The following is a 25,262-nucleotide window of genomic DNA, read 5'->3' as shown; positions in this document are numbered from 1 at the left end:
ATTAACAACAATTCGACTACTAGTCGCATGGATTAATGGACTCCCGTAGCTAGATTTACGGTGCCAGGCTTCGCGTATTATGGAGTCTGCAGTATCTTTAACCGGAAAGGAAAAGTATCCAAAAACAGGTGACTTTATTACGATAATGATAACATTTGGTTGGTAGAAAGGCGACAGTACTGTAATTGGTGTGTTGTGGGCTACTAAAAGTGCATTTTTCTGCCAAATTTTTTGAACAACAAAAAAATGCATTAAATTGGTGTTGAAATTGATTGAGAAGAATGAAAAAAAAAGAATTTTCGAATGAAATTTAATGTCACCTTAAAAAAAAATGTCCAAAAAATGGACACAGTAGTACATGATTTGGGCTTTGCATTAACAAACAGCAGCTTACTGGGATTATACTGCTTGTAGAAGCAACTCCCTCAGATGCTCTGATCATGGCACCATGGCAATCATTCGTAGCAAGCGGTTACGGCTAGGTGGATATGGACGACGCTCCTAGTAGAATCCACTTTACATTTTCACTCCACCATTTTTTGCACCTCCGGATTTTTTGTCCGGCTTTTGGATGGCCTGTCAGCGGTACGCTTCCGATATTGATCAAGCTTAAGCCAAGCGCAAATCCTTTACCAAACGTCCTAGTCATTGCCAAATGTGCCACGCGCAGTACCGTGGACCGGCGGAGGGGGGGGGGGAGGGGTTGTTCTGCGGTTTGAAGGATGGCAAACCGGATAATAATGGGTGCGTGTGGGCATGCAGACACACACACACACACGATCACGTGCAAATGTAAACAATGATTTTCGTTCGAGAATGACAGAAACAATGGAGAATGGCACAAAAAAAAACACAAAGCGAAAAAAAAACACTCTCCAGTCTAACAAGAACAGTAGACAAGTCCAGTCCGACAAGCACCCGTGGGCGGGGGGGGAGGAATTCGACCGATCAAAGCGAGGTTACTAGCACTGAAAGGACGAACTGGAGTGGACCAGTTCGGTGGCGTTTGATCGCAAGAAACACCGCTTCCTTGTTTGATACTCGTTTGAGAAGAACACGAGCTAACGATTAAGAGGAGCGAAAAGCTGGCTGGCTGGCTGGAAGGAACGGAATGCAAGCGCCACCGGTTCCTTCGACTTTGCAATCGTCTGTTCCCGGAGTGGCACCCAGAAGAGCACTAGACAGGACCGGGGCTACAGAAGAGTAGCGTGGAGTAGCTAAGCTTCATTATGTTTGGACTTATATCAGAAACTCCTGGGGACTTGTATCTTGTACACACCACTATCCGACGATCGATCCTCGATGCTGGTTCCGTCTTAAGCAACTGCGCCATCTTATTGCATCATCCCCTCCTAGACGATCTGGACACAAACGCTGGCCGTCTTTTGCTTGTACCTTGCAATTCGTGTTTACGTTACCACCACGCAATGCGGATAGCCAGCAATGATGCTGCAGCTGCTGCTGCTGCTGCTGCTGTGAACCGTGAAAGGAACCTGCTAAAAGAACACTGTCGATGCACTTCGGAACCGGCTGGTAGTACCGGGGCAGCCTTTCCAACGCAACCCCTCCCTTTGCGATGCGACGCGAACAGACGAGCTGCACATAAGGAAGGATTCCTCGGCATTGAGCAGATCGCCGTTCTTCGGCAGAATAGAATGCAGAATTGGAATGCAACCGGAGGGGAAGAGCGAAAGAGAGAGAGAAAGGGAGAGGGACACACGATCGAGAACAATCTTTTACACTTTAGTCATGAATTCTCGGCGAGGTGCAGATTATCGTTGTCCCTCGTCGTCGTCGTTGTCGTCGCCAACGAGTGCTCACGCTTACAAGGACAAACATGGCATCGGCTTGTGCTAATCAGCACAATGCTGATGTGAATGAGGAACGATTTTGGTACGGTACGGACGACGACGAGCGAAATGTCATTGATAAATAAAGTCTAGTCGGAACCCATGGTCACCATCACCACCACCACCACCATCTCGATCATTTGATAGATGTTATATCAGGTAAAATCCATTTTTTTCCACTCAGAACTCTCCCTACGCTTAGGCGCATGTTGGCGAGTTAATCGCCCATCTTCTGCCATTAGCGGACTCCACCTCGTTCCACCGGAGGTGGAGGGGAGTAATTAGGGACCGGGGACCGGTGCGGGAACGCTTACTTAAGTTCACATTGCATTATGTAAGTAAAGCCAGGAAGAGAACCAACCCCAACCCGAGAACCCCTAGTCGAGGATCGATCGATCGTGTTGCACAGATACCAACGCGAGACGCCCGCACAATGAGGGCGGGGGGAGGCTTCCAAGCGATGAAGCGCTCAGCGGGTTACCCCCCCCCCACCCCCTCCCCGCCATTGCATCATTCGCTCCCGGCCATTCCCAGTCCACCCGGGATTTAATTCCATTAATCAATGTTCATTATTTTCTCGCAACACAACACACGAGAACAACGCATACTAGTTAGTGCGATCGAGTGTTTTGCTGCTGGTGTGGCCACGACGACGTTGTGACGCTGTGTGTTTTTCCATCGACGACGTCTGGCGAATGCAAATCGCCGGTGACGCCGGAACCGGACGACTCCCGGTGACAATAATAATACGGCTGCGTGTACCTGTGTGTGTGTGTGTTTTAAGGCCTCACGGCGGGGATTTCAATCAACGCTGTCGCTCAACACGCTCACCATCGGAATCCAGTCCTTCCTGCACCACTGACTCGTGGTCGCGCTCGCGCTCATTCCCCCGAAAGGCTCCATGAAGGATGTTGTCTCCAAAGTAAGTCATAAAAGGCTCACCTTTGTCCGCCCCTTTATTATCGAACGCCCGAGGCGCTCGGCGGTGCTTAGAATGACAAAATGAGAGCCAATGTGCGCCAATGAGGTGTAAATGTCAAACGCCGAATGTGTGCGCGCGCGCCCATTGCGTGGCGAGGCGCGATCGAGCCCATATGGAGCCGCTGGCGCTGGTGCTGGTTGTGGCTGTCAAGTTTGATCAAGTGATGCAGAGAGTTCGCCAACAACTGTTCGCCGTCCACCGGCACGGCCGTCACTAGCCACGGCTAATCAACATTTCTCAAACGCCTGGCTAATAGCGTTTTGCTGACCGGCTGGCTTGCTCCACGCACGTGGCGCCTCCATCTCCGTCGTCGTCGTCGTCGGTGACACTGACATCTGGTATGTCATTTTTATGCAGATGAATTAATATTAATTAAATGTGTGCACACGGATGATGGGGCGCGCAGGATACAAAATGTGCACAAATTCTGCAGTATAGACCGTAGGCGGCAGGCCTGCGATCTGCATCCTGTCATCCGGATCCGGAGCGAATCCGATGATAGAAACCGATCGAAGCACCAACGGCAACGATCTCTAGCCGCGAATAGCGAGCCGAATGCAAGACACCGAATCGACTGAGTGCAGTTGGAGAGGGGGAAGGGGGAGTCAAGTGCCCTCCCCCCTCCCCCGCATCTAGACCACCCGTTATGCTATGGTGCTGCTGGTGGAGCTGCCGCCCCATAATCCCTTCCAACGAACCGGGTGATCCTCGGCCCGGCGCGATTCACTCGAAACCGAAGCATCGTGGACGCCCCCCAATCGTCCGCGAGAGCGAATGACCCAGCCCAGCAGCAGCAGCATCAACCACCCGGTCGCCCCCCACAAACGATCGTGTTTCAAACGAGGTTCGTCGCAGCCACCGCCGACCGACCGACCAACCAACCGACCGAACAAGCGAGCGAACGAGCGAACTAGCGATCGGTTGTCGCCCCAGGCACGGCTCGGTATAAAAAGCTTTGGCCGATCGCTCGGAGTCAACTAGTTCGGTTTGGAAAACTGTCCACAGCGCAGCAGCTTAGGATTTTGCGAGAAGCTGCCGTAGCCGTAGCCAGTGTCCTTTCTACTTGCTGCTTGCCCATTGCGCCCCACTGCTCCCTTTTTCAAGTGCCAATCGTGCACAACGCGAACCCCAATAGACGGTGTGTCCATCATCCGTAATAAAAAAAAACCAAAAAAACCATCCCACAAACGAATCCTTGCGTGTCCTTGCGTTTGTGTTTTTGGGTGTATGTGTGCGTGTATGTGTGGATACCGTGATTGGGTATTGATTTAGTGGGTGTTTTGGCGCAAAGTGGTGGAAAAGCAAGCAAAAGCAGACGAGAAAGTGGTGCAAGAACAAGAGAGAAAAAAAAACTGCGAAAACTGCAAGATCAAGAACCAACAAGATCCTGTGCCAGAAAAGCACGAAAAGTGTAGCTAAGTGATCAGTGGATCGATTTGGACACGAAACGACATTTTGCAACGACTCGCAGCGCAACGCGAACTACTACTTTCTCGTGGCTCTAGAACCGAAAGAACTGGCCTAGGTGAACTCTCTGGATGACATGCGACCAGTAAGGTTGTGAAGTTGATCCTGAAATTCCGATAGACGAACCACACGGGAGAGAGAGAGAGAGAAAATCAAGCGACCGGGAAACGGAAAACCCTCCAAACGTCATGTAAGTGTAAGCCAAGTGAAGTCAAAAGTGTTCTACGCAAACTTAGGTGCTTATGGGGGCACCATTGTGTTTCGGTTTTTTCCCAACGCTGACGAGAGATGATGCTGACGATTGGTATCGACGATTGGGACCGGAGGGAAGAGAAGGGTGGAAGGGAGGGCCTTCCAATGACACCAGCTCCACCGATGCACGGCGTAGATTGCCATCCATTGCAATCCAATCTGTGCCGCTGCTGCTGCGTTCGATCGTTACGCTTTCCGAAGGGCAATCAGCCTGCCTGCGCCAGGCCGCGGGGACCAGGTAGCAGCCAGTAGCACAAAGGGACATATCTGGTGCTAATGGATTTTGTTTTGCTATTGTTGTGCCGTTCGCGGTCCGTTTCGCCTATCCTTGGGAACTTGGGGGTGGGGTGGGCTGGGGTGGAAGGCGCGTGTTTTTCGCAGTTTCTAGCCGAGCCGAGATGGAAAGCTAAGATTCGACGTTATTGCGTTCGCGCGCTGGTGTGGTCGGTCGTGATGGGTGGAATGACGAGAATACAAAACAAACGCATATCCAGCGTTATCGGAAATGTTATCGATTTTGTACGATAAACTGGCAGCCCAGGCTGGGTAGAGAAGTGCGTAGCTGTGAGATCAACTTCAGTGGTTAATAATAATCCAGCCAACTTGAACGATTGATCCTGAGATCTATTGATTGTGAAAAAGAGAGATCGTCAATCAGTGCAAGTTGCGATTGTTTAAAATGAACTCAGTACGATGACTGATCTATGCAGAATTATTCAGATTTTAGTGGTTGATATCGTAGGTTGTAGCATTATAATTGTCAACCATACTATTAATCCAATGAACTCTGACATTCTCACAAACATTTATGACGATAATCCGTGACATTGTGCTGTGATTGGTATTGAAATTCATTCCAACCGTTACAATGATCATTGCGTCGGTTGTTGATGTATTGAAACCTTTGATATGATTTGTACAGAAGTTTAATTGTCTCTGGTCTATTCAGTTTTATCGTCTATTTAGTTTTATTAGTATAATAATAAACCCAATGGTTATTTCTTCAGTTATTACTTATTGACTCCGGATTTGCGCAACGTTAATCAAAATAAATTAATTAAAACCCAAAACTGTTCACGAATAAATAAAGAGAATAATTCTTTTAGCTTTTGACGAAAAATCAATGTCATTAATTTTACATTATCATCGCTGCAACATGATAAATGAACGGATTAATTATCCCAGTTTCATCGGATTTGTTGGCTAAGATGATATCAAACCGTCTATTTCAAGTTTTATGATTTTTTCCAATAACTCATTGTTTTGGTTGAGAATGACCTGGTTTACCGGGATTTAGGCAGGTCTTTACACGTTAATGATTCCCTTGATGAATTAACTCTCGGAAAGCCCAGTATCGACTCTGGGCTCAGTATTCCCCAAGCCAATAATACCTCTCTCTTTTCTGTGTTGCAAGCAGCAATGGACAAATTTCATATCAAAAGTAACATCTTTTTCATCATTGTCATTCGTTTGTGCTATTTGGAGCCTGTTCTTTGCTCAGCTCTGACTCGGTAGGAGCAATGCTACCAAATCTTCGTTATCCATCGTTTCTGTTCAAAGATGCATTCGAAGGAGCATCGTAGCGTAAACGTCACGATGAGAGAAATTAGTAACATCCATCCTAGTTTGTAAAACCGAAGGAATTAATATAAATTTTAAATATGACATGGAGACACCAGACTCATAGATCCATCATCAACACTTTACACTTTAACACTTCACGGTACTATGCAGTCCCACTAGCATCACTGCTTTGTGTAACGTTAGTTTCGATCCCTTCCTAATGCAACAAGTAGTGTCTTTTAGACAAACCTAATAGCTTGTATCGGGTTTAAACAAAAAAGGAATTCGCCTCGAGTGATGTGTGATGGGCATAAAACATCGAACTACTCGGCTAGGTATATCACGGATAGTGGATAGAATCTAGATAAAAAAAACAGAATTATAGATCACAGATTCCTCCGCGGAACTCCGGTGTAACAAGTGGAGCTCGTAGGGATGCTGTATCTAACCCTCCAGTTGCCTTAATTCATTCCAGAACCTTCACTAGGCCATACAATGTCCTCCGAATGCGCTTGCCGTTTATGCATTATTCAGTGTCATGGGTTAATTCCACACCTTCCTTGGCGTCACAACTGCCGTAAACTGACAGCTTGTGGGACGTGACGTGAGTTTTACCATTGTCATACCGGTTCCTTATCAGGATACATGACGGTTCTAGGTGTTTCTGATGGATGGAAATCCTCCAGAAGAGCGCCAAAGGTACCTAGCTGTCTCAACAAACGGTTAGCTAGTTGCATGTGTGCCAGGCGGTTTAATTAACTTGTTATACCATAACGACACTCTATCGACACGATCACCATCATCATCATGTGGCGTTTTGATTTGCCACCGAAGGACATGAACCGCGATGTACCGATTAACATGACACTCTCTGGCGTTGTGACAGGAGTGACGATCGATCCACCGCCAGCTTTTCCAGCAACTTTGTAGCGTGTTCATCATCATAACCATCATCATCCAACGCCGTCGGCGTACGTATTGCGGTCAGCATATGGTCCATGGTGGTTACCTTTCGGCTCGATCAAGCTCGAGTGATTAGTCGATGGCCAGAATCGACCAGAAACGTCTTCATAAAAGCGTCATACCCGGCCGGGTGCAAGCTTCTTAGCGCGACCGTCCCATTCTCTTCGCCCACCGGTCCGTGAAGCGATTCCTCGAGCGCACATGAACGCACAAGCGCTGCCGGTATCTGCGACCGATCGTTGCGTTCGTTTGACCGCTCGATCGATCGGTTGTGGCCATTTGAATTTTAAAGCAAACGTTAATTGTTTAATGATCGATTGCCGGTTCGATACCGCGCGGCACGATAACTACATCCACACACGCACACGGGCGTGCGCCCCTCGGCCACACTGTGACATGAGTCTTACTAGAGGAAAAAGGTCAATCAGAGGAGGCACCACGCGGCACACGAACACCGTACGACTGGCGGTGGTTGCTGGCAATATGGAGGCGCGTGGTTGGTGCGTAATCCACCATTGCCACCTGAATCAATCCGTTCCTTAAGAGTGAGTCGGTCATCTCACTAAAAAGGGGTCAAGGGAATGCAGCAAATTAAAAGGGGTTAAGGGGATCTTTTTCTTTTTTAAATGTACAAAAAGAAAAACACTCAATACAACATCCGCTTCCAAAAACCACGGTAGCCAGATTCATCGTCTGGTTAGACGGGAGCCTCACGGAATGTAGCGATCGTTAGATGTGCTGCCAGTATGTTTGCTGAGCTGCCAGTCTGTTTAATAAGCTGGCAGTGTTTAGAGTAACCGTAGCTGTATCTCAATTCTCACTACACACACACACACACACACACACACACACATGCATGATACGGTGGCCAGGGCGGAACTGAACTGCGGTTCATTAATTCGTGCAAAACAACCTTCCCTCTCATTGAGAAACAACAGCAACAACAATGGGGTTATGGGGTTGTGCTCCGGTTATTAACCTTCCTCTCGCTGCTACAGCTGCTGCAGCTGCTGCTAGTGCTGTAGGTGGAATGCTGTTCCGTGTCACGGAAGGCATGTCCTAGCTGGAGGACACACACCTCGCGTTATCGGAAGGAAGTAACACAAGGAAGATGCGCTCGAGACTTGCGTGCGCATGTACGCCATCGATGCTGTCGGTGTCGGTGTATTTATTGACGCCCAAGGGCCCAAGGTCGAGCCGACCAGCCCTTAGATGGTGGTGTTTGTTCGCTGTCCCTTAAGCGGCCAACATGACACGATCGCCCTTGGAGGTTTGGCAGAGAGAGAGAGAGATAGAAACATCATACCGGCATGTTTCTGCTGGTGGTACATGGAACGAGCGCGTCAAGAATGTTGCATCCGTTAGCCCCAACCCCAAACCCCTCTCGTGCCTCGCCGGGGTTGGGGGCAACTGATTCAATCTGACGCAGGTGCACATCAGCACACGCATCCATCCATTCATTCATTCATGGCGTTGGCACGTGGCGCGTGCGAAACGGGGAAATCAAACGCATTCCCACCGCACAGCGCAGCACACGGCAAACTGTCTTCTGAATCTATTGAAAGATTTCAATCAACGCCCCTTCCCCCACCATTCCTACCCTCTTCCTTTTCAACCCGCCCCAACATCAACTCATCATCATTCATCAATGGATGCTACTGATGAATCCGCATCACTTCCGCGATCCGCGGGCCTTTTGGGGGCCACTGGTGCTGGCGCAGGTGTGCACGAGAGGGTGAACCTCACCATCCCCTCCTGTCGTGTCGTGATCTAGCGGTGGAGCTGATGGAGAGGGTGATCCGATCCCGTGCGGGGATTAATCCAGCTAATATGCACCCCACGGCGGGGGGGGGTAATCGGCATCTTGTAACGATGCAACCCGTTGTGCACACTGACCCCAGGCGGTACTTTCCGCAATCGTAATCGTGGCGTGGCGTGGCGTGCGGGGGTTTTGCGCGATTAGAACGCGAGCGCGACGCGTTCTGACGCGATCTCCTTCTCTACCATGCCACGATTGTAGGGAAGAGGGGGGCCTTTTGATAGCGTACGGTGCGGTGTGCGCGATCTCGCATACTTAGTGAAATGATCGGCCAGCGTGGCTTTCACTTGCAGTGGCCACTCCGTCGAGTGTAGATCGAGTGATCAATCTCGTCTTCCCTCTTGCGTTTGCGTTCTCGATCGTGTGCAGTAGTGGCCGTACTCCGAGTACGTTTCGCCCGTCAAACATCATAAGCATCACATCGAGCATCCTTCAAGTGAAGAAGAAGAAGCTTTGCACAGAGAGACACACAAACCCACAGAGTATCAGGTGAGTCGCGGTTTGTTTGATTGTGTAACATCGTTGACAGCCGCCAGGACAGTGAGTTCGAATAGGGTCTCCCCCTTTATTCTTCTCTAGTGTTTGTCGCTAGTGTGTGGTTTCACTCTTGGCTGCCAAGTGCTTGGTGCGTACTTGACTTGTGAAGCTCGGCTCGAGCAAGAATACTGGCAACAGCTGCCGGCAGCCCTACTTGTTGCGCTCTTGACCGGCATCAATTTCACTTTATTCCAATCAAAGCTATTCAACGTCGATCGAATCGTCGCACCGAACCGCCTCAGCGGTGCGGCACGACGTCAGGACAACACAACAGCTACCGGTTGCATGCTATTGAGTCTTTCCCCTCCATACCGCATACGAGCATCAATTTAGCGGCGTGATCTCGCCGTCGTGGCCGTTGACGTGACGTGGTGGCAGCAAGATAGCGTAATTGGCCTACCGCGATTCAGAACAGTTGCGTCGCGTATTATGTTGCCGCCAGCAATGGAAGAAGGGAGGCAGTTCCGTTGGTAGGCGTGCGAGTTGGTTGATTAGTGTTACCGTGGCACGGTAGCAACATTGTTGACACACTCAGCAGCGCACGATCTCGTCGAGCGATCGATTGATCGATCGACCGGAACCGGACCTGTTAGGCCGTTGTTCCGTCGATCGATTGATCGATCGATCGACCAGTAGAACATTCGAGCTTGCGATCTTAGAATTTGCAGCATCTTTTCCTCCATCCAGGCCTGAGCACCACCAGCAGGCATGTGTGTGTGTGTGTGTGTGTGTGTGTGCTTGGTTAACGACGGGATGATTAATGTGCGAATCGAATTCCACAATGGCACGGGCCTAGGTTGGAGGGGGACTTATTGTTATTTTGTTTGTTTTGTTATCTCGGGTCTACCTTCGCCTTCGATCGCACAGACAGCGCGATTCTGATGCCCCAGGATGTGTGTGTGAGGGCATTGTTAATGCAAGTGACCGCAGATTCTTATCATACCGATTCGGCCCTTATTCAAAGTGGGATTAGATCATCCGCGGTACCGTTTTTGGTGGCTAACCGTAAACCCGCCACGAAGACGATGTGAAGCGACGCAATAGCCAGGCAAGTGCGTGCATTACGAGTGGCCAATTGAAACCCTCCAGTTATGGTGTTCCATCCGTTCGTTCTAGATTCCGAACGCTCGACAGTTCTGGCGAAAGTTATTTAGTTCTTTCGTTGATTAGTTAGCCTTTTAGCATTGTTACATGCCAAGTTCAACTTCTTATTTGTTAAAATGCATAAATTGCTCATAGATTTTAGCTCGTATGACTCGAATAACGATAGCTTTGCGGTATATGTATTGATCGATTTGTCGTTGTTGAAGCATCCACTAGATTTCAAAAAAGGGCCTCAATTGTCTGCCACCCCAATATGGTGTATGGAGTGCCCTTGAAACATACACGACGAAACGCAACGATTGCGTGACCCAATTGGGATAGTTATTAGGTCCAGCCATATCGAAAGGTGACCTGAATAAATGCGAGCGATACACAGTGCGCTTCGGTCACTGGCATAATCCCCTCATTAGACGATGCAGTACAGCGGATGCAAATTTTCGCACCCTCTACGAACGAAAAGCTACTACTTGGACCTTATTTAAACACATTTCCTAGTGCGCTATACGGGGGAACTAACCAACACAAAGCCATACGCATACACTTGGCATCGAGCTGCTGCACATAAAACTGGCAACAATCGCTTCTCCATCGTACCTGCTGTCCCTCAACGTTCCAAAAGACAAACAATGACAAGGTTGTCAACACGCAATGTGTCTAGTGTACAACACTTTGCTCGATGATTTATGCTTTCGGTAACAACAACTACCTTGCGCTGATCATATCATCGCGATCATCGCGGTCACAAAAGCACCAAACCGTTGATGGATGGTGCTTTAGTTAAGAAGGTTCGTACCTCTTAATCATCGCTCGAAGAACCGCCTTGCAGCATGTACTCGAACCAACAACAGGTGTCCCCCGGCGCCGGCGAAAGGCCTTGTGGTTTAGATGATAAATGTCGATCATCATCGGGTGGGCGAAGGTCTTTTTTTTTGGTTTCATTTCCGTCTAAATTACGGCAACTATCCTCGGATCACTACAAGCATTAGTCAACGGCGGATCGCAACTCCCATCTTCCTAAAGAATGTCTCCGCACGAACGTCTAGAGGCATGGTTCCCCGGGACTGTTTACCTTTCACACCACGTTTCACGCGCTCGTTCACACGCTCGTCCAACAAGTGGCCAAAAAGGAGCCGGAATCACCCGTTGCTCGGGATTTCCGAGCGATGTGAAATATGAACTCGCGAACACGAACGGGAAAAACCCCTGGGCTGAGTTCTTCCAAGAAAGCATAGCACAGTCGCCGCGCAGGATCGCAACAATTCACCGTCATTAAATGCAAATGAGATAGGGGCCGTCAGCTTCTTCCTTTCATCACAGCAGCGGTAGTAGCAGTCGTTGTGGTTGTGGTGCGAGAAGGGGATCCCCATCGATCGGTGGCATACCATTCCCGGATGACTAATGGTAGTATGCTCTTCTCTATGCAAACAAACAAGAATCGAATGCAAGCGAATCATCTACGCGTTCGCAGCCACTGATCGGAAGAGAACTTGGAATGACCCATAAATGCAAAAAAAAAACGGCTACAACGGATTGGCCACGCGTTTGCGACAGGTGACGAGCTCGATCGTTCGATCGTTCGCTCGCACGCCCCAAGTTCAAGATCAAGTTCACCTGCGTTGCTCCCATGGGCCAGCGGGCAGCGCTTGCGCTCCGGCTCCGGGGGGTGGTGGCTTTGCATTAATTGAATCTTTCCACAGCGCCCGATACAACCGTACCAAACAAACCAAAGGGGGAACACGTGTCGGCGGTCCAGTTTAGCAACTTCCCGGGTGCCCTTATCGAGAACTCCTCTCCTCTTACTACCCCGCAATCAACGTGCCCGATGACGGGTTGTTGTTGTTGTGGTTCGGGTTGCATAATTGTACGATCCATTAATTTATGGCCACCGTTAAAGGGCTGGTCATGTGCATCTTGATTTCACCTATACCCAGCAGCACACGCCTTGTGTTACGTCAGTGAACGATGATAATCTACCTCCCACTCATCGTGATAAGCCGTGCTCCACCAAATTTGTTTACTCTCAGTGGCTCAGGTGAGTGGCGCACTGCCTGGCGCAAATTAGATGAAGATGTTTTTTTTTCGCGAGGCTAATTGCTTCCGACCAGAAGTCATCAGTAAGCAGAACGCAGTCCAGTCAGCACCTTTATGTGGTAATTAAATCATTACTCCGCACCGGTGCCAAGCTTACCGGGGGGTGTTTATACAAAAGTTCAAGCGGTGGGTCGAGTCGGGTCAGGGAGCAATTACGCGCACCATGCGATTAGCATCATTAGCTGGACATCGAGGGGTGAGGGAGGTGCACGCACACACCTCAAACGATAGAAAAGTGCGCAGCAGGAGTGCAGGAAGCCAGTGCGCCAGGCACAACAACGGGCGAACCCGCGCCGCTTAGCGCACGATCGTTGTCCTTGACCATCTCTCCCTCTCTGGCTCTCTCTATATCTCTCTGTCTGCCTCGACAGCGAGATAAAACGGGGAGCACGGTCTAAACCGCAAATTGGATCAGTTTGAAGTTGAATGACCCCAGACCCCGGGTGGAATTTGCGGTTGGAAGTAAAAGAAAAGGGAATGCCGATCGACCTTGCCCGATCATGTCACGCGTGTAGTGAATGTCAAGGTCAACGGTGGACTGAAGCTGATGGATAGATGCGGCTTCCCTGAAAGAAAGAATTCGGGTGTCCAATTTCATGGTCAGGCTCGGCTCCAAAGGCCCTTAAATCGGGAACCCAGCTGATAGTCGTACACACGCGTCAAAAGTCCACACACAGAGATGGACAGGACAAGGCCATGGCATGACACGAGATCAGGAGATTATCCATCAAAAAATTAGATTAAAACGGCAAACGCTTCACCGGAACTGTCCGTTTCACAGACCAATCGAGCAGCAACATCACCGCAACCACCACCACCGTGAAGAAGGAGAGTCGCGTGCCGGACGTGCGATCGTGAGCGCGAGCGCACGCACGTGCCCACTCATTCGTTCGTTCGCGATCGCGATCGCGACTTCCCCCCGTGTGGACCGAGCGAAGGGTGCGGACCGGATTCGCGCAAGGACACGTACCTCACGCATGCGGACGCGTGCCACCGGGGGGCTATAAGGTGCCACGCGATCTAGTTATGATCCGCGCTTCGATTTCTAGCACCTGATAACTCGTTTCTCGTCGCGCCGCGCCGCGCCACGCCGCGCGAGGATCGGCAAGAAGTGAGTGAAGGAAAAAAAAACAACTGAAAATCAAACATCGGAACGGACTGTAATGGAGGAATCGAGTAACACAAGCATACCGCCAACATACCTGCGCGCGTAAGCCGTCCCCCTCACCCCGACCCCTCCACGCTCCTTGTCGAGAACGCCACGGCGAAGGATGAATTATTCATCGATCATAACACGATCAATTCATTTGTGTTCTCTTCGCCCCGTCGCCGCCTCGAGCAGCTCGTTGCGTGCGAGTCTTCAGCGACGAACCTCCGACGAGCTCGTTAGCCTTTTTGCCGGTGAAGATCGCGATCGGCTGTAAACATCGATCGATCGAGCCGCTTGCAACACCGAAACACCGCGCCCCCTCTCTCCTCGCGCGGTTGTCGCAATGTTCGGGGCGGTTTTCTAATGGATGAAGTATGGCTTGGTTAACCTGACGGTGGTGCTGGACGGACTCACCGATTCAAACCGGTCGCCCCTCCCCTTGTTTACGTTTGGTGTGTACCGCGGGCCGCCTCTTTGCATCCTCGGTAATCTGTGATCGGTTTGCGCGAAGCACCCGGTGGCCGTCATTACGAACATTAAACACTTTGCTCAAAACCCAATTCCGAAATCCCTCAGTTGAGATTCACTCTCAGAGTCCCTTTTTAGTAGCTTTTGTTGCGATCCCTGCTTGAGCGTTCAAGCAATCAAATAAGTGGACCGCGACCGCGTGCGTAATTGAATTACTGTCGTCAGCACATCATTCAATATTGGCCCGTAGGGGTAAGCACGTCGGCCCCAACCCCGCCGCCGTGCGGTGGTGGCCTTGCCTAGCCATGATCTCGCATTTAATATGCGGATCCGCCGATCGGTCGCTTCCTAATTATGGCACAACGAGAGAGGATTTGCCGCTCCCATCCGGCTGTCCGTCCGTCCGGTGGACAAACGCACGCCCTTCGTTCTTCGCTGCTCATGTGGCCAGCAGCAGCATCGCCGCCGCCGCGACCGCCGCGTGCACGCAAATAAGGATAATGGTTTTTAATTAAAATTTCCTGCCCCAATCTCAGCGCCGGCGGCCGGAGGAAATGGGGTGCGGAGCGGAGAACCGAAATAGAGAACCGAAACAAAAACCGTGGGAGCATCGGCGATCTCAAGGAGGTCTCGGGTTAAAGCGCATTTCGTGCGCAACGTAACGGACGCACAATTTGGACGCCCATCAATCTCGGGCTCGGCATGCGATCAAATGCTGAATTATTTACGAATTTGCGAATCTGCAAGCCATCAGGCGAACCTCAGACGGTACCCCGGCGACGGTTCTGCGGTGGTTACGAGGTTTGGTGCTCGCTGATGAAGCATATTTTGGATGTGCCGCCACGGCATCGGCCACGCGGCGCCGCCGGTGGAGCAATGGAAATGAGCAATGACGTACAAGGCCGGTAGCAAACAAACTAATTGAGGCAATAGGTTGCGCAGCGGGGCAGCAACATCAATCCGTCGGTCTGCCACATACGCTGCCAGTTGCAGTTGTTTGCAGTCGGCTTAGTTCCCCCTCATATTTATGAAATGTTTTCACCCCCCCCTCGCTATCCGACGCGTCAATGATGGTGATCATTGATGAAGTTCATTGATCACATTGGTGGAGTTTCGTGTTGGAGCGATATGACTGATCGCATGCGCATGAGAATCATTTCATCTCCTTGCCAGACGCCGATGCAAAACATTCTGTTTTTTGTACTTTTCACGGATTATGCTTTCTTTTAATTCGCTTAGAATTTCTCAGCATTTTTAGCATTTTATCGTTTTTATAGCAATTTAAAATGCATTTGCTCAACTATTCGTTAGTTATTTCTTTTTCAAATTAACCAGACCGTTAACCACGTCGTATAGGAACAAGTCGTTTGCAAGTTTGCTGTAATAATGTCCCTGGTGTATACTACTTGTTGAGTACAAGCAGCTAGACAATGAACCATAAAGCTGCTTTCACATCGAGCGCGTTTAAACGCCACTAATAGACGCAGCAGGTTTTTTGACGCAGAAAACACGGTTGTATCACATCATAATATATGGAAGTGTTCACGTAACGCACCGAAAGCTATTTTTTGGAGCTTTTGAAGAGCTTAAAAGTTGGCGTTTTTTTTCGGATCTGTAAAAATCTACAGATTGTGGCAGGTTCTGAGCCGACTGTAGCAGGCTACGCAAGCAAGCCAGCGTTGCCCTTTGGTTTTGCAATTTGTTTTGGCAGGAATGTGTTTAAATCCGGGTAATAACTGTTTTGCGTGAAGATTAAACTATTTATCATGATTTGATAAGGTGGCGGTAGTGATATGGTGCTATTTTTCGTGTATTTTAAATCGAACTTCGCGCAACCTAGGTGTGAACAATAAATTAAGCTTTTGCGTCAAAAAACGCCAACTTTGGCGTTTTTAAAAACGCGTTCGATGTGAAAGCAGCTTAAACAACGATGGGACCTATAACATCGTTTCGTTCTTGCAAGTAGTGTTACTTTCAGTTTTTTTAACACGAATCTATAAAACAAACTGGCTTCGAAAGTTCAAAGGCCCCGACCGGTCTCGAATATGAATTGAAGAATCAAGAATAACCGGTACGACGCCAAGGAGGACACATCCTTCATCATATCACAATCCCGTCGTCGCCGTCGAGCTTTCAACCTTCAACCGGTAGTAACAATCATTCAGTTTCATTTCAAGGAGCGGAATCCACTCTCAGTGCACCTTCCGCTCGACTTGACGCACCTTCGAGCCTCTTCAAGCGGCTAAAAATAGCAACCCATCCAAACAAGTTCAAGTGCAGAATCGTACGAGATGACATGAGTATAAATATCTTGCGCTTCGCACCCCGTAGGAATGTAGCGGGCGCATAGCCGGAAAACCGCTTTAATGCCATCGGGTACAACAGGCCACATTACGTGATTGCATACCGGAACGAGAATAAAAAAACGGATCGTAAAACGTTGCAGAAACAACGCAAGATCACGTTGCCGACGTCGTTCATATCCTGTAACCTGAAGAAACCTGTCGCCTGATGATTGACGTGGTGGCCGGTGGCAATGTAACGGCCACGGTTTCGTACCGGAAATATCTCTGCGAGGCAGAACGCGCGAGGAGCTCTGCACGCGATTTACTTTCTGCTTCTCCTGTAGGGAGCCCAGACTTGCCAAGGCCGTTTTTGACTACCCCATTGTGAGGATGAGTTTAAAAATAGTTCAAAATGTTGAGCCCCTTTCATGTCCCTACGGGCTAATTAAAAAGGCAGAAAACTAGTCTGCGCGTTGAAAGACTTTACTCCCGACCGGTTCGGACCGTTTTTGGGATGCTGCAGCAGGGAGAAGGTCAGTCCAGCCAGGGGATCCTTTCACTGGCGATCCGCTGGCGCTGGCGATCGAGTACGAGCGGATTCCGAAGCGCTTCCGGCTGTCCATCGGAATCGACGGTATTTGTTTAAATGATTGACCGGAGTCAACTCACGACAAATTCCATTCCGAAGCAATTGATGATGGGAGCGTTCCTCGAGTGTGTGTGTCCCTGAGCGTTACTCCTTTCGCTAGGACTGTGGGGCAAGTGCTAGGCATGTTTTCGATTTGCATTTGGTAGAGCGCTGACAGATCCGAGTGTAAAGCACAATTAGTGTCACCCCAGAATGGTTCCTCGTCGGCGGCGGGGGAATGGGGCTTTGGCATGAGTTGTGGATACCACCGGAAATGGGCATTCGATTCGCTTGACCGGCGGCAACAACGGACGGACCCCACTTCATGGAACCCGTAGCCCGTAGCAGTAGTAGTAGTAGTAATGGCACGCGCGACGCGTGCCATTCATCAACCAACCCAATTGGAATGGCTTTGAGTTTTGGTACTTTAGCTACGTCCCCACCCCACCTTCGCGCTCCTCTCCGTGGACCATAGCCGTGGACCTGCCATTTGGACGCTCACGACACTTGTCACATCACGACGTCAAGGTTAACAAGGAGATACCGGATAAGTGGCGAATCGTTGGTGGCACGCCACGGAACAAAGACCCTTAAGATGCTAGATCATTTGCTGCACTAGAAGGACACCTTCCTGTCACGAAGTGCAATCATGGGGCACCGTTTAGATTCCTATCATGCAGCAGCAGCACTCCAGGCAAGGTTTTTCCCGGATTCACATTCACATCACAGCCAGCAAAGAGCCAGCCTCTCTCTCTCTCTCTCTCTCTCTCTCTCTCTGTGCGGATGGGTACTCACGGAAAGGTCCCCATAAGGGTATCGAAATGTCACTTGGGGTCCTACGGTTTACATGCAGCGGTAGCACCGGAGGCAGCAGGCCTAAGGACAAGGCCGCATACTGTCGCCAAAAGCTTTTGCCCGGTGGTGGTGCCATCGCAAAAGCGCCCACCTTGACAACCAAAGGCTATCGGTAGGCCAACCTTCGCGTCCTTGAAACATTGAGGGGGGGCAGCCATGACCATCGCGCGACGCTTTCAAGTTCAGGCCCCAAAAGTCTCTCTTACCTTGCCTTGCCTTTGCCTTACGACGATCCCACCCAGGGTGAATTGGATCGCGGTGATCGCAGCAGCTCAGCCAGCAGCCACCACACCACACAAATGGTTACCGCAAAGATAGATGAAATGAGTAACCTACTCGGCCACACGGTAGAGTGACTGGACTGCAACCAACCCATCGTGCCAGCCAGCCAACCAGAAAAGAACGCACAGAAGAAGAAGAAGAAGGAGAAAAATGTGATCGCGAACGAAAATGAAATACACCCCAAAACGATCACGATCATGGGCAAACCTTGGACCGGTCAGCCTTAAGCTGTTGCGCTCCTGCTTGTGCTACACCTCGCTCTCGTCGGTCGTGTGGCGCGGCAGTTTTGGCGCGTGCCACCGAAAGTGTAGCACGCGCGCTTCGCCTTCACCATCCAAAACGCGATTGTCATTTGCAGGCGGGTCGATTCGCGACCTCCGTGGTTTTTCTGCACGGAACGCAAAGTGGCGGCAGCACGCCACCATCTAGCAGCAAGACCGCACGGTGTTGGACTAGAATCTAGGATAAGCAAATCAATTACGAGCTGTCGGTAGTACCGGATGGCGATATTAAAATGTCACATTTTGTTATGCGCCGCATTAAGCCGTTGACTGGTTCCGGACCGCGCCACCGCGATGACGACCACCCCTCCCCCCATTGGATGGTTAATTTAATGTCCCTCACCCTGTTTCCTTTTTGTCATTTTTCAACCTGACAGATCAGTAGCCAGGATCAATCGGACGGAAGAGAAGGGCAACCAGCTGAAGCGTTACTAACGGATTGGCCAATTTTGAGTAGCAGCAGCAGCAGCAGCAGCAGCAACAGCAACAGCAGTAGCCAGCATCATGGGTTCCATTCCACAGCTAGCCGTCGTCAAGGGCCAGATGCGATCGCTGGTACCGACCTTGCTGCATCGCACCTTCGAGGCAAACGTGGACAAATTTTGCGGCACCGAGACGGCCCTCATCTATAATGGTAAGCAAGGGTGCACGGTGCGTTGATGCACGAAAAGGGGGGGGGGGGGTTTACGCTCGATTGGCTTAACCCCATCCTTTGCACTGGTGACAAACGGTGTCGGGACGGGTAACGCCGACTTTGATCGTTTTCGCGTTTGACACTCTGAGCCACACTTGGTCCAAACCAAATGCACACCATGGAATCGGCGAATCGGTTCACGGCTAACGACATATTTTACTGAACGGGCTGACAGTTTTCCCGAAACCAAAAAACGAAAAAAATGCGAAACGCGAAACGCAAACTCTAGGCCAATGTCACGAGATGCACAATTACACGCCGCATTTCCCTTTGCATTGTCATCGGCCAGAGGCAGCAGGCATGGCGGTGGACTGAAAATGGAAGGAAACATTACGGAGCAATTAACCGTGGCCGGGTGAGTCGTTGTGCTCCGTGTGCACAGTTATGCGGTTACGCCATTTGCGCTGCCTCTTCGAGCACACGAGGTTATGTTTCGGGGGGCTTGCCTTTTTGTTTGCCGTCTCAGAGGAGAAGCTACATTGTAGTGACCAGTGGAACTAGACCGCCCGCTAGTGTTGCCCTTTGTTGTGTGTGCCTGCTTTTTTTTTTTACTACCGGACCACCGACTGGTGCTTTAATGCGGCAACTTCACAGCGCTTAGTAATGTCACATATCTCATACATCAAATCGTACAGAAAAGTCAACCAATAGAATGCTTGTTGCCTTGGCACTACCTTACAAAACTGGCTACACCTGGCGGGCCGATGGTCGAGTTCAATTACTATACGTTTCCTCATCACTGATTGTAGGCAGCCGATTCTCAAATGCTAGCACAAGCCAAACAGTAGCAAGAACGAGTCCGTTGGATGATTAACTTCAAAAGGAGATTTTAATTGAATAGCTGAGATTGTTTCTTGTATAGATCTATTGCGGGTGCGGTATAGACTCATGCGATCTATTTGGGTTTAGTACACGAAAGGGCAAGTGCAAGTCAGAGTACATCATGAATTGTTAAACTCTTTTATGTGCGTCCCCAAGCGAACAACGAAATTTGCACAATTTTAGAATACACCGAACCTTGCAGCTGTTATGCTCAACATCTCAACCCATCATCAGATCGTCGGGGACTTTTTATTCTTTTTAATTCACGATGGACTTGTGCGAAAATATTCGGCGATGGCCAACACGCAAACAATCCGTCCTGATAAGCCAAAAATAAGTCTGATTCGCTGGAGTCCCGCAAATTAAAGCTGAATAAATACAAGAAAACCACACGCATGTTGATAGCACGCATTGTGGCCCATTTCTGATTCCATTTTGTAAAGAGATTGCAGTCTTTCGGCTGGCCGTAATAAATCCGACCAGATTTGTTCCATTGGTCTTATCAACGCACAAAAACAGTGAAATGAAATCCATTTCATCAAAAACCCCACTGATTGGCTTTTGCTTCAGTTAACTCCTTGTTGCTTGTTGTTTGATTGCAAATTTGTTTGTTCCAATTGGTTTCGAAATTGACTCCGAACATACCTCGAGTGAATAAGAGTTCAATGCCACTTACTATGCACATTGTTGTCATTCTATTGTGATAATTCTCTCCTGTGTTTAACATTGTTTGTCATAAATCGCCATTAAAAAGGATACATATACCATTAAATTGACGCTAACCTTCATAGATATCCTTTTTTTTTATTGTTTAAAAACATTTTATGAATGAAATTCACTTCCTAGTTTAAAGATGCACTATAGAGCTAGATAATGGTTCTACACAAAATGCATTTGCTTTCATCAGAAACATCAAGAGAAGAAATCATCTGAAGCACTCATTTTGCATGCTGTATGCTCCACTCGATTTGACAACGCTTGGGAACTAAAGAAAGCATCCAAAATTACACGTTTTTGGTTTCAATTTGTGCAATTCAAACGGAACGACATTATCGCTAAGTTAGGCTAATGACGAGTTTATTCAAATAATCATCAGGCTCTCGGTTGCCAAGTGGCGCGGAATGCAAAACACGATCAAACAATCGTATGAAAATGTAATGTGTACAATCAAGATGATAACGGTGCTCCAGGTACGATCAGCAGATTTTTCCGATTTTGAAAAATGAAACCCCTTATTGCCCGCAAAGATTAACATCAAAATGTCGTAACTAGATTAGTGGATCAATGGGCATTGCAATGTAGCCGGCCGTCAATTACTGCTCCATACTACAATCCAGTAAATGATCGTAGCCTTCAGCAGGCTGCACACCTGATGCATCCAATCGGCTCCACAAGAAGGTTCTAAGTCACGTAATTCCAACCGCACTACGACAACCGAACCGTGCACTAAGTTCCCTCATAAATCAAAGCTGCTTCATCGTCATGCTTCTATGCTGCTTCTACTGGCAACTATCACACTCCACACGCCTGACCGTCATCAACGCCACATTATTACCCTCCCCGTCCCCTACTTGCCGGGTGATGGAGATTGCAATCACCCCGTAAGAACCGTATAACCGGTAACCTTGAAGAACCGGCACATGGACTCTTCGGGCAAAGCTTCTGGCTTCTGGCTGGCTGCGGTCCGGTCGTCCGGTGCAGCAATCGAAAGCATGAAAGCCACCGAAATGGCTCCCACCTCACACACACACACACATACCCGAGTCTTGCACGTGAGCGGGTAATTTCGTTTAATACGTTTTTTCTTTCCTTTCACCAACCATCATTAGCACCGTGGTATGTGGCCGTTGCGTTCGAACCACAAACCTATGTCCAGTGGCTATTGAGCACACACGTACGACGACGTTGTAGAGGCCCCTGCCCGTTAGGTGGGGCCGGTATCTGCAGGACTGGCCAGGCCGGCAATAGAGACCCATAAGAGAGCCAAAGAGCTTCAACAAGGCAAAGCAATTGGCCTTTTTAGCGAGCCGTTTGTTTGGCTGTTCACCTTCTACCACGATGAGCATCACCCTTACCGACGGTCTCGTCTCGTCTCGTTGTGTGGCCGTCTTGCCTTGCCTCCTGGCCACCCCGTTTAAGGGCGTCTACCAAATCCGTGGACCGTGAATTCTAGTTCAAGGTCGAGAAAAGCGAACAACGCGCACGCCGCGCCGGCGGTTGGCCGCAGCAGTAGCAGCAGCCTTGCCTCGGGGCCTTCTTGTGCGCTGGACGGAAAACGCATCGCCACAAAGTCATCGGCTGGTTTGGGGCCTTTTCCTTTGGCGCACCTCTACCCGCCCGCCCCCGCCCATCCACCTAATCGCTCGAAGGTCTGATTTGTCTGTCGGCTTGTTTGGTGTTTCATGGTTCGCCGCGTGGTCTCTCTCCGGTCGCCGGTTGGTGGTGTGGCGGCGTGATTCGACTTTTCTTCATTGACGATGCAGACCGTTTTTTTGTTAGCAACTTGCTGCCGAGGGCGGACAACGTAAGCTTAGGCGGGTTTAGAGTTGCAGCTCGTTCCATTCCACCAACAGATATTCGCCATCGATTGAGGATCGTTCGCACGATCGAAGAACTCATCGTGCATATGTATTGCTCAATATCGTCAACGGCTCAAACGCGCGTGTGTGTCAAGTACCCTTTTCTGGTGCCAGCAAAAGGTGCCAAATCAGAAGGGCCACTCCGATCGGCCATGAAGGGGCTGCGCACGTGCTGAAGACCACTGAAACAGCTGCTAACGGCACTGACCAAGACGACGACGACGACGACGGCGACGTTGAAGCCGAGGTTCATTGGTTCGCCGGCCAACCACCACCAATCGACAACCGCCAATGTGCAGACCGTTGCACAACCGACCGTCAGCACACGAGTTTCTTGCATTTTTGCGCAATTTGCGCGGCCTACGGCCAAGTAGGTGCGGGCTGATTGCTCACCGGTCAGTCGCGCGATCATTGCGGTAGTGGTGGTGGTGGTGCTGGTAGGGGAGAGGAGGAAGTAATTATGTTGCCTTCGTTCTTAGCGCTGCCGGTCGTTGGTCGTCGGTGTGGTTGATCGAGATTTCATTCTAGACCGTTCCAAGAAGCCAGCACCTGGACTGTAGTATTACCGTTAGCGCAGCGCTTCTCAAACGGATCTGTCACTCACGGAGTCTCTTTCTCTCTCTCTCTCTCTCTCTGCGCCTTCTGAACAGATGATAATCGTGGCGAGGTGCGGATCAGCTACAATGTGCTCAACTCGACGGCGAATCGGCTGGCGGCGGCCACGCTACAGCGCGTCAAGGAGCACTTCCGTTCGCAACCGAACGGGGACGGTGATAATATCGTTGCCGTGTGTATGCAACCGACCGATCGGCTTGTGACGATGCTGCTGGCGATCTGGAAGGCGGGTGCCGCCTACCTGCCGATCGATCCGACCTTTCCGCCGAACCGCATTCAGCACATCCTGGGCGAGGCACGGCCGGTTCTGGTGGTGTACGACGATGATTACGATAATGCGGCCATCTTCGGCCGCACGCCGGCCATCAGCTATGCCGAGCTGCGGAAGCGTGCCAGCGACATGAGCAACGCCAACATTCGACCGGAAGCGATGCTGGGCCGTGGGGATAGCGAGTTAGCGCTCGTCCTCTACACATCGGGCAGTACCGGCGTACCGAAGGGTAAGTGGGGGGGTCCGTTCCATCCCGTTATCGCCGTCGGTATTGATAGCTAACGTCGATTCGTGTGGCTCTCCAACAGGTGTGCGATTGAACCATGGAACCATCCTGAACCGGCTGCAGTGGCAGTGGGACCGCTTCCCGTACTCGGCAACCGAGCGCATCGGAGTGTTCAAGACGGCGCTCACGTTCGTCGACTCGGTCACCGAGATCTGGGGACCGCTGCTGAACGGTATGGCCATCGTCGTGGTACCGAAGAAGGTAACGAACAACCCGGAGAAGCTGGTCGAGCTGCTCGAGAGTTACAGCATTGAGCGGTTGGTGCTGGTACCGACCTTGCTGCGCTCGTTGCTCCTCTATCTGCCACTGCAGCAGCGTGCCGATGCCAACGCCAAGCTGCTCTACCAGCTGCGCATCTGGGTGTGCTCCGGTGAGCCGCTACAGATTTCGTTGGCCCGCGAGTTCTTCGACTACTTCCAGGAGGGGGTACATCAGCTGTGCAACTTCTACGGTTCCACCGAGGTGATGGGCGACGTCACGTACTTTGTGTGCGAATCGAAACGCCAGCTCGAATCGTACGAGAAAGTACCGATCGGCTACCCGCTGGACAATACGGCTATTTACGTGCTCAACGCGAAGATGAAACCGGTGCAGGTGGACGAGATCGGGGAGCTGTACGTGTCCGGGTTGAACCTGGCCGAGGGTTACGTGAATGGACGTGATCCCGATCGCTTCATCGACAATCCGCTCGCCGTCAATCCGATCTTTGCGCGGCTCTACAAAACCGGCGATTACGCGACCGTCCACAAGGACTGCGTTTACTATCAGGGCCGTACCGACTCGCAGATCAAGATCCGTGGCCACCGTGTCGATCTGTCGGAGGTCGAGGCGAACCTGCTGGGGCTGCCGGGAGTCGATAAGGGTATCGTGCTGTGCTACCACGCCGGTGAGATCGATCAGGCGCTGCTTGGCTTCATCACGGTCGAACCCGGTGCGCACTATCAAACGGGCATGCAGATCGAATCGGCACTGGGTGATAAGCTGGCGCACTACATGATACCGCAGGTGATCATTCTCGATTCGATCCCGCTGCTCGTTAACGGTAAGATCGATCGTCAGACGCTGCTGAAGATGTACGAGAGTACCAACAATAATGGTAAGTGTCCTTAGCTCGATGATGGGCGTCGTCATCGTCATCATTGATTGCGTGTATCTTAATCACGTCATGATATCTTCTTTGCAGATGACAGTCAGATCGAAATCGAGTACGATTACACGGGTGTCCCGAAGAACCGGATGGCCACGGCAAAGGATCTGTTTGAAACGGTCGGACATGTGATCGGTCGTTCGGCACGGGCCAAGATCTCGCTCGCCAGCAACTTCTACGAGCTTGGCGGTAACTCGCTCAACTCGATCATCACCGTGACGCAGCTGTGCGGTAAGGGTTATCCGGTCAGCATCACCACGTTCATCGGTGC

At 50.3% G+C, this 25,262-nt stretch overlaps 1 protein-coding gene across 2 annotated transcripts in view; it reads left to right on the top strand.

Annotated features, from left to right (window-relative positions):
* The first annotated feature begins 3,823 nt into the window (after positions 1 to 3,823).
* Positions 3,824 to 25,262, top strand: part of LOC125948532 (mycosubtilin synthase subunit C) — a 22,969-nt gene continuing 1,530 nt past the window's right edge. Inside the window, exons 1-5 of one of the 2 annotated variants that reach the window (XM_049674718.1) lie at positions 3,824 to 4,489; positions 18,955 to 19,211; positions 23,323 to 23,787; positions 23,867 to 24,940; positions 25,028 to 25,262. The exon at positions 25,028 to 25,262 is cut by the window's right edge and continues 186 nt beyond it. In XM_049674718.1, coding sequence (XP_049530675.1) covers positions 19,082 to 19,211; positions 23,323 to 23,787; positions 23,867 to 24,940; positions 25,028 to 25,262 — 1,904 coding nt within the window. In that variant the 5' untranslated portion in view covers positions 3,824 to 4,489; positions 18,955 to 19,081. Of the gene's footprint in view, positions 4,490 to 9,185; positions 9,386 to 18,954; positions 19,212 to 23,322; positions 23,788 to 23,866; positions 24,941 to 25,027 lie in introns of those variants that run through there. The other variant, XM_049674719.1, reaches the window with a different exon arrangement.

This window comes from Anopheles darlingi, chromosome 2, assembly GCF_943734745.1.
Source record: "Anopheles darlingi chromosome 2, idAnoDarlMG_H_01, whole genome shotgun sequence".
NCBI classification, from domain to species: Eukaryota; Metazoa; Arthropoda; class Insecta; order Diptera; family Culicidae; genus Anopheles; species Anopheles darlingi.
This window is presented reverse-complemented; position numbering and strand designations above follow the sequence as displayed.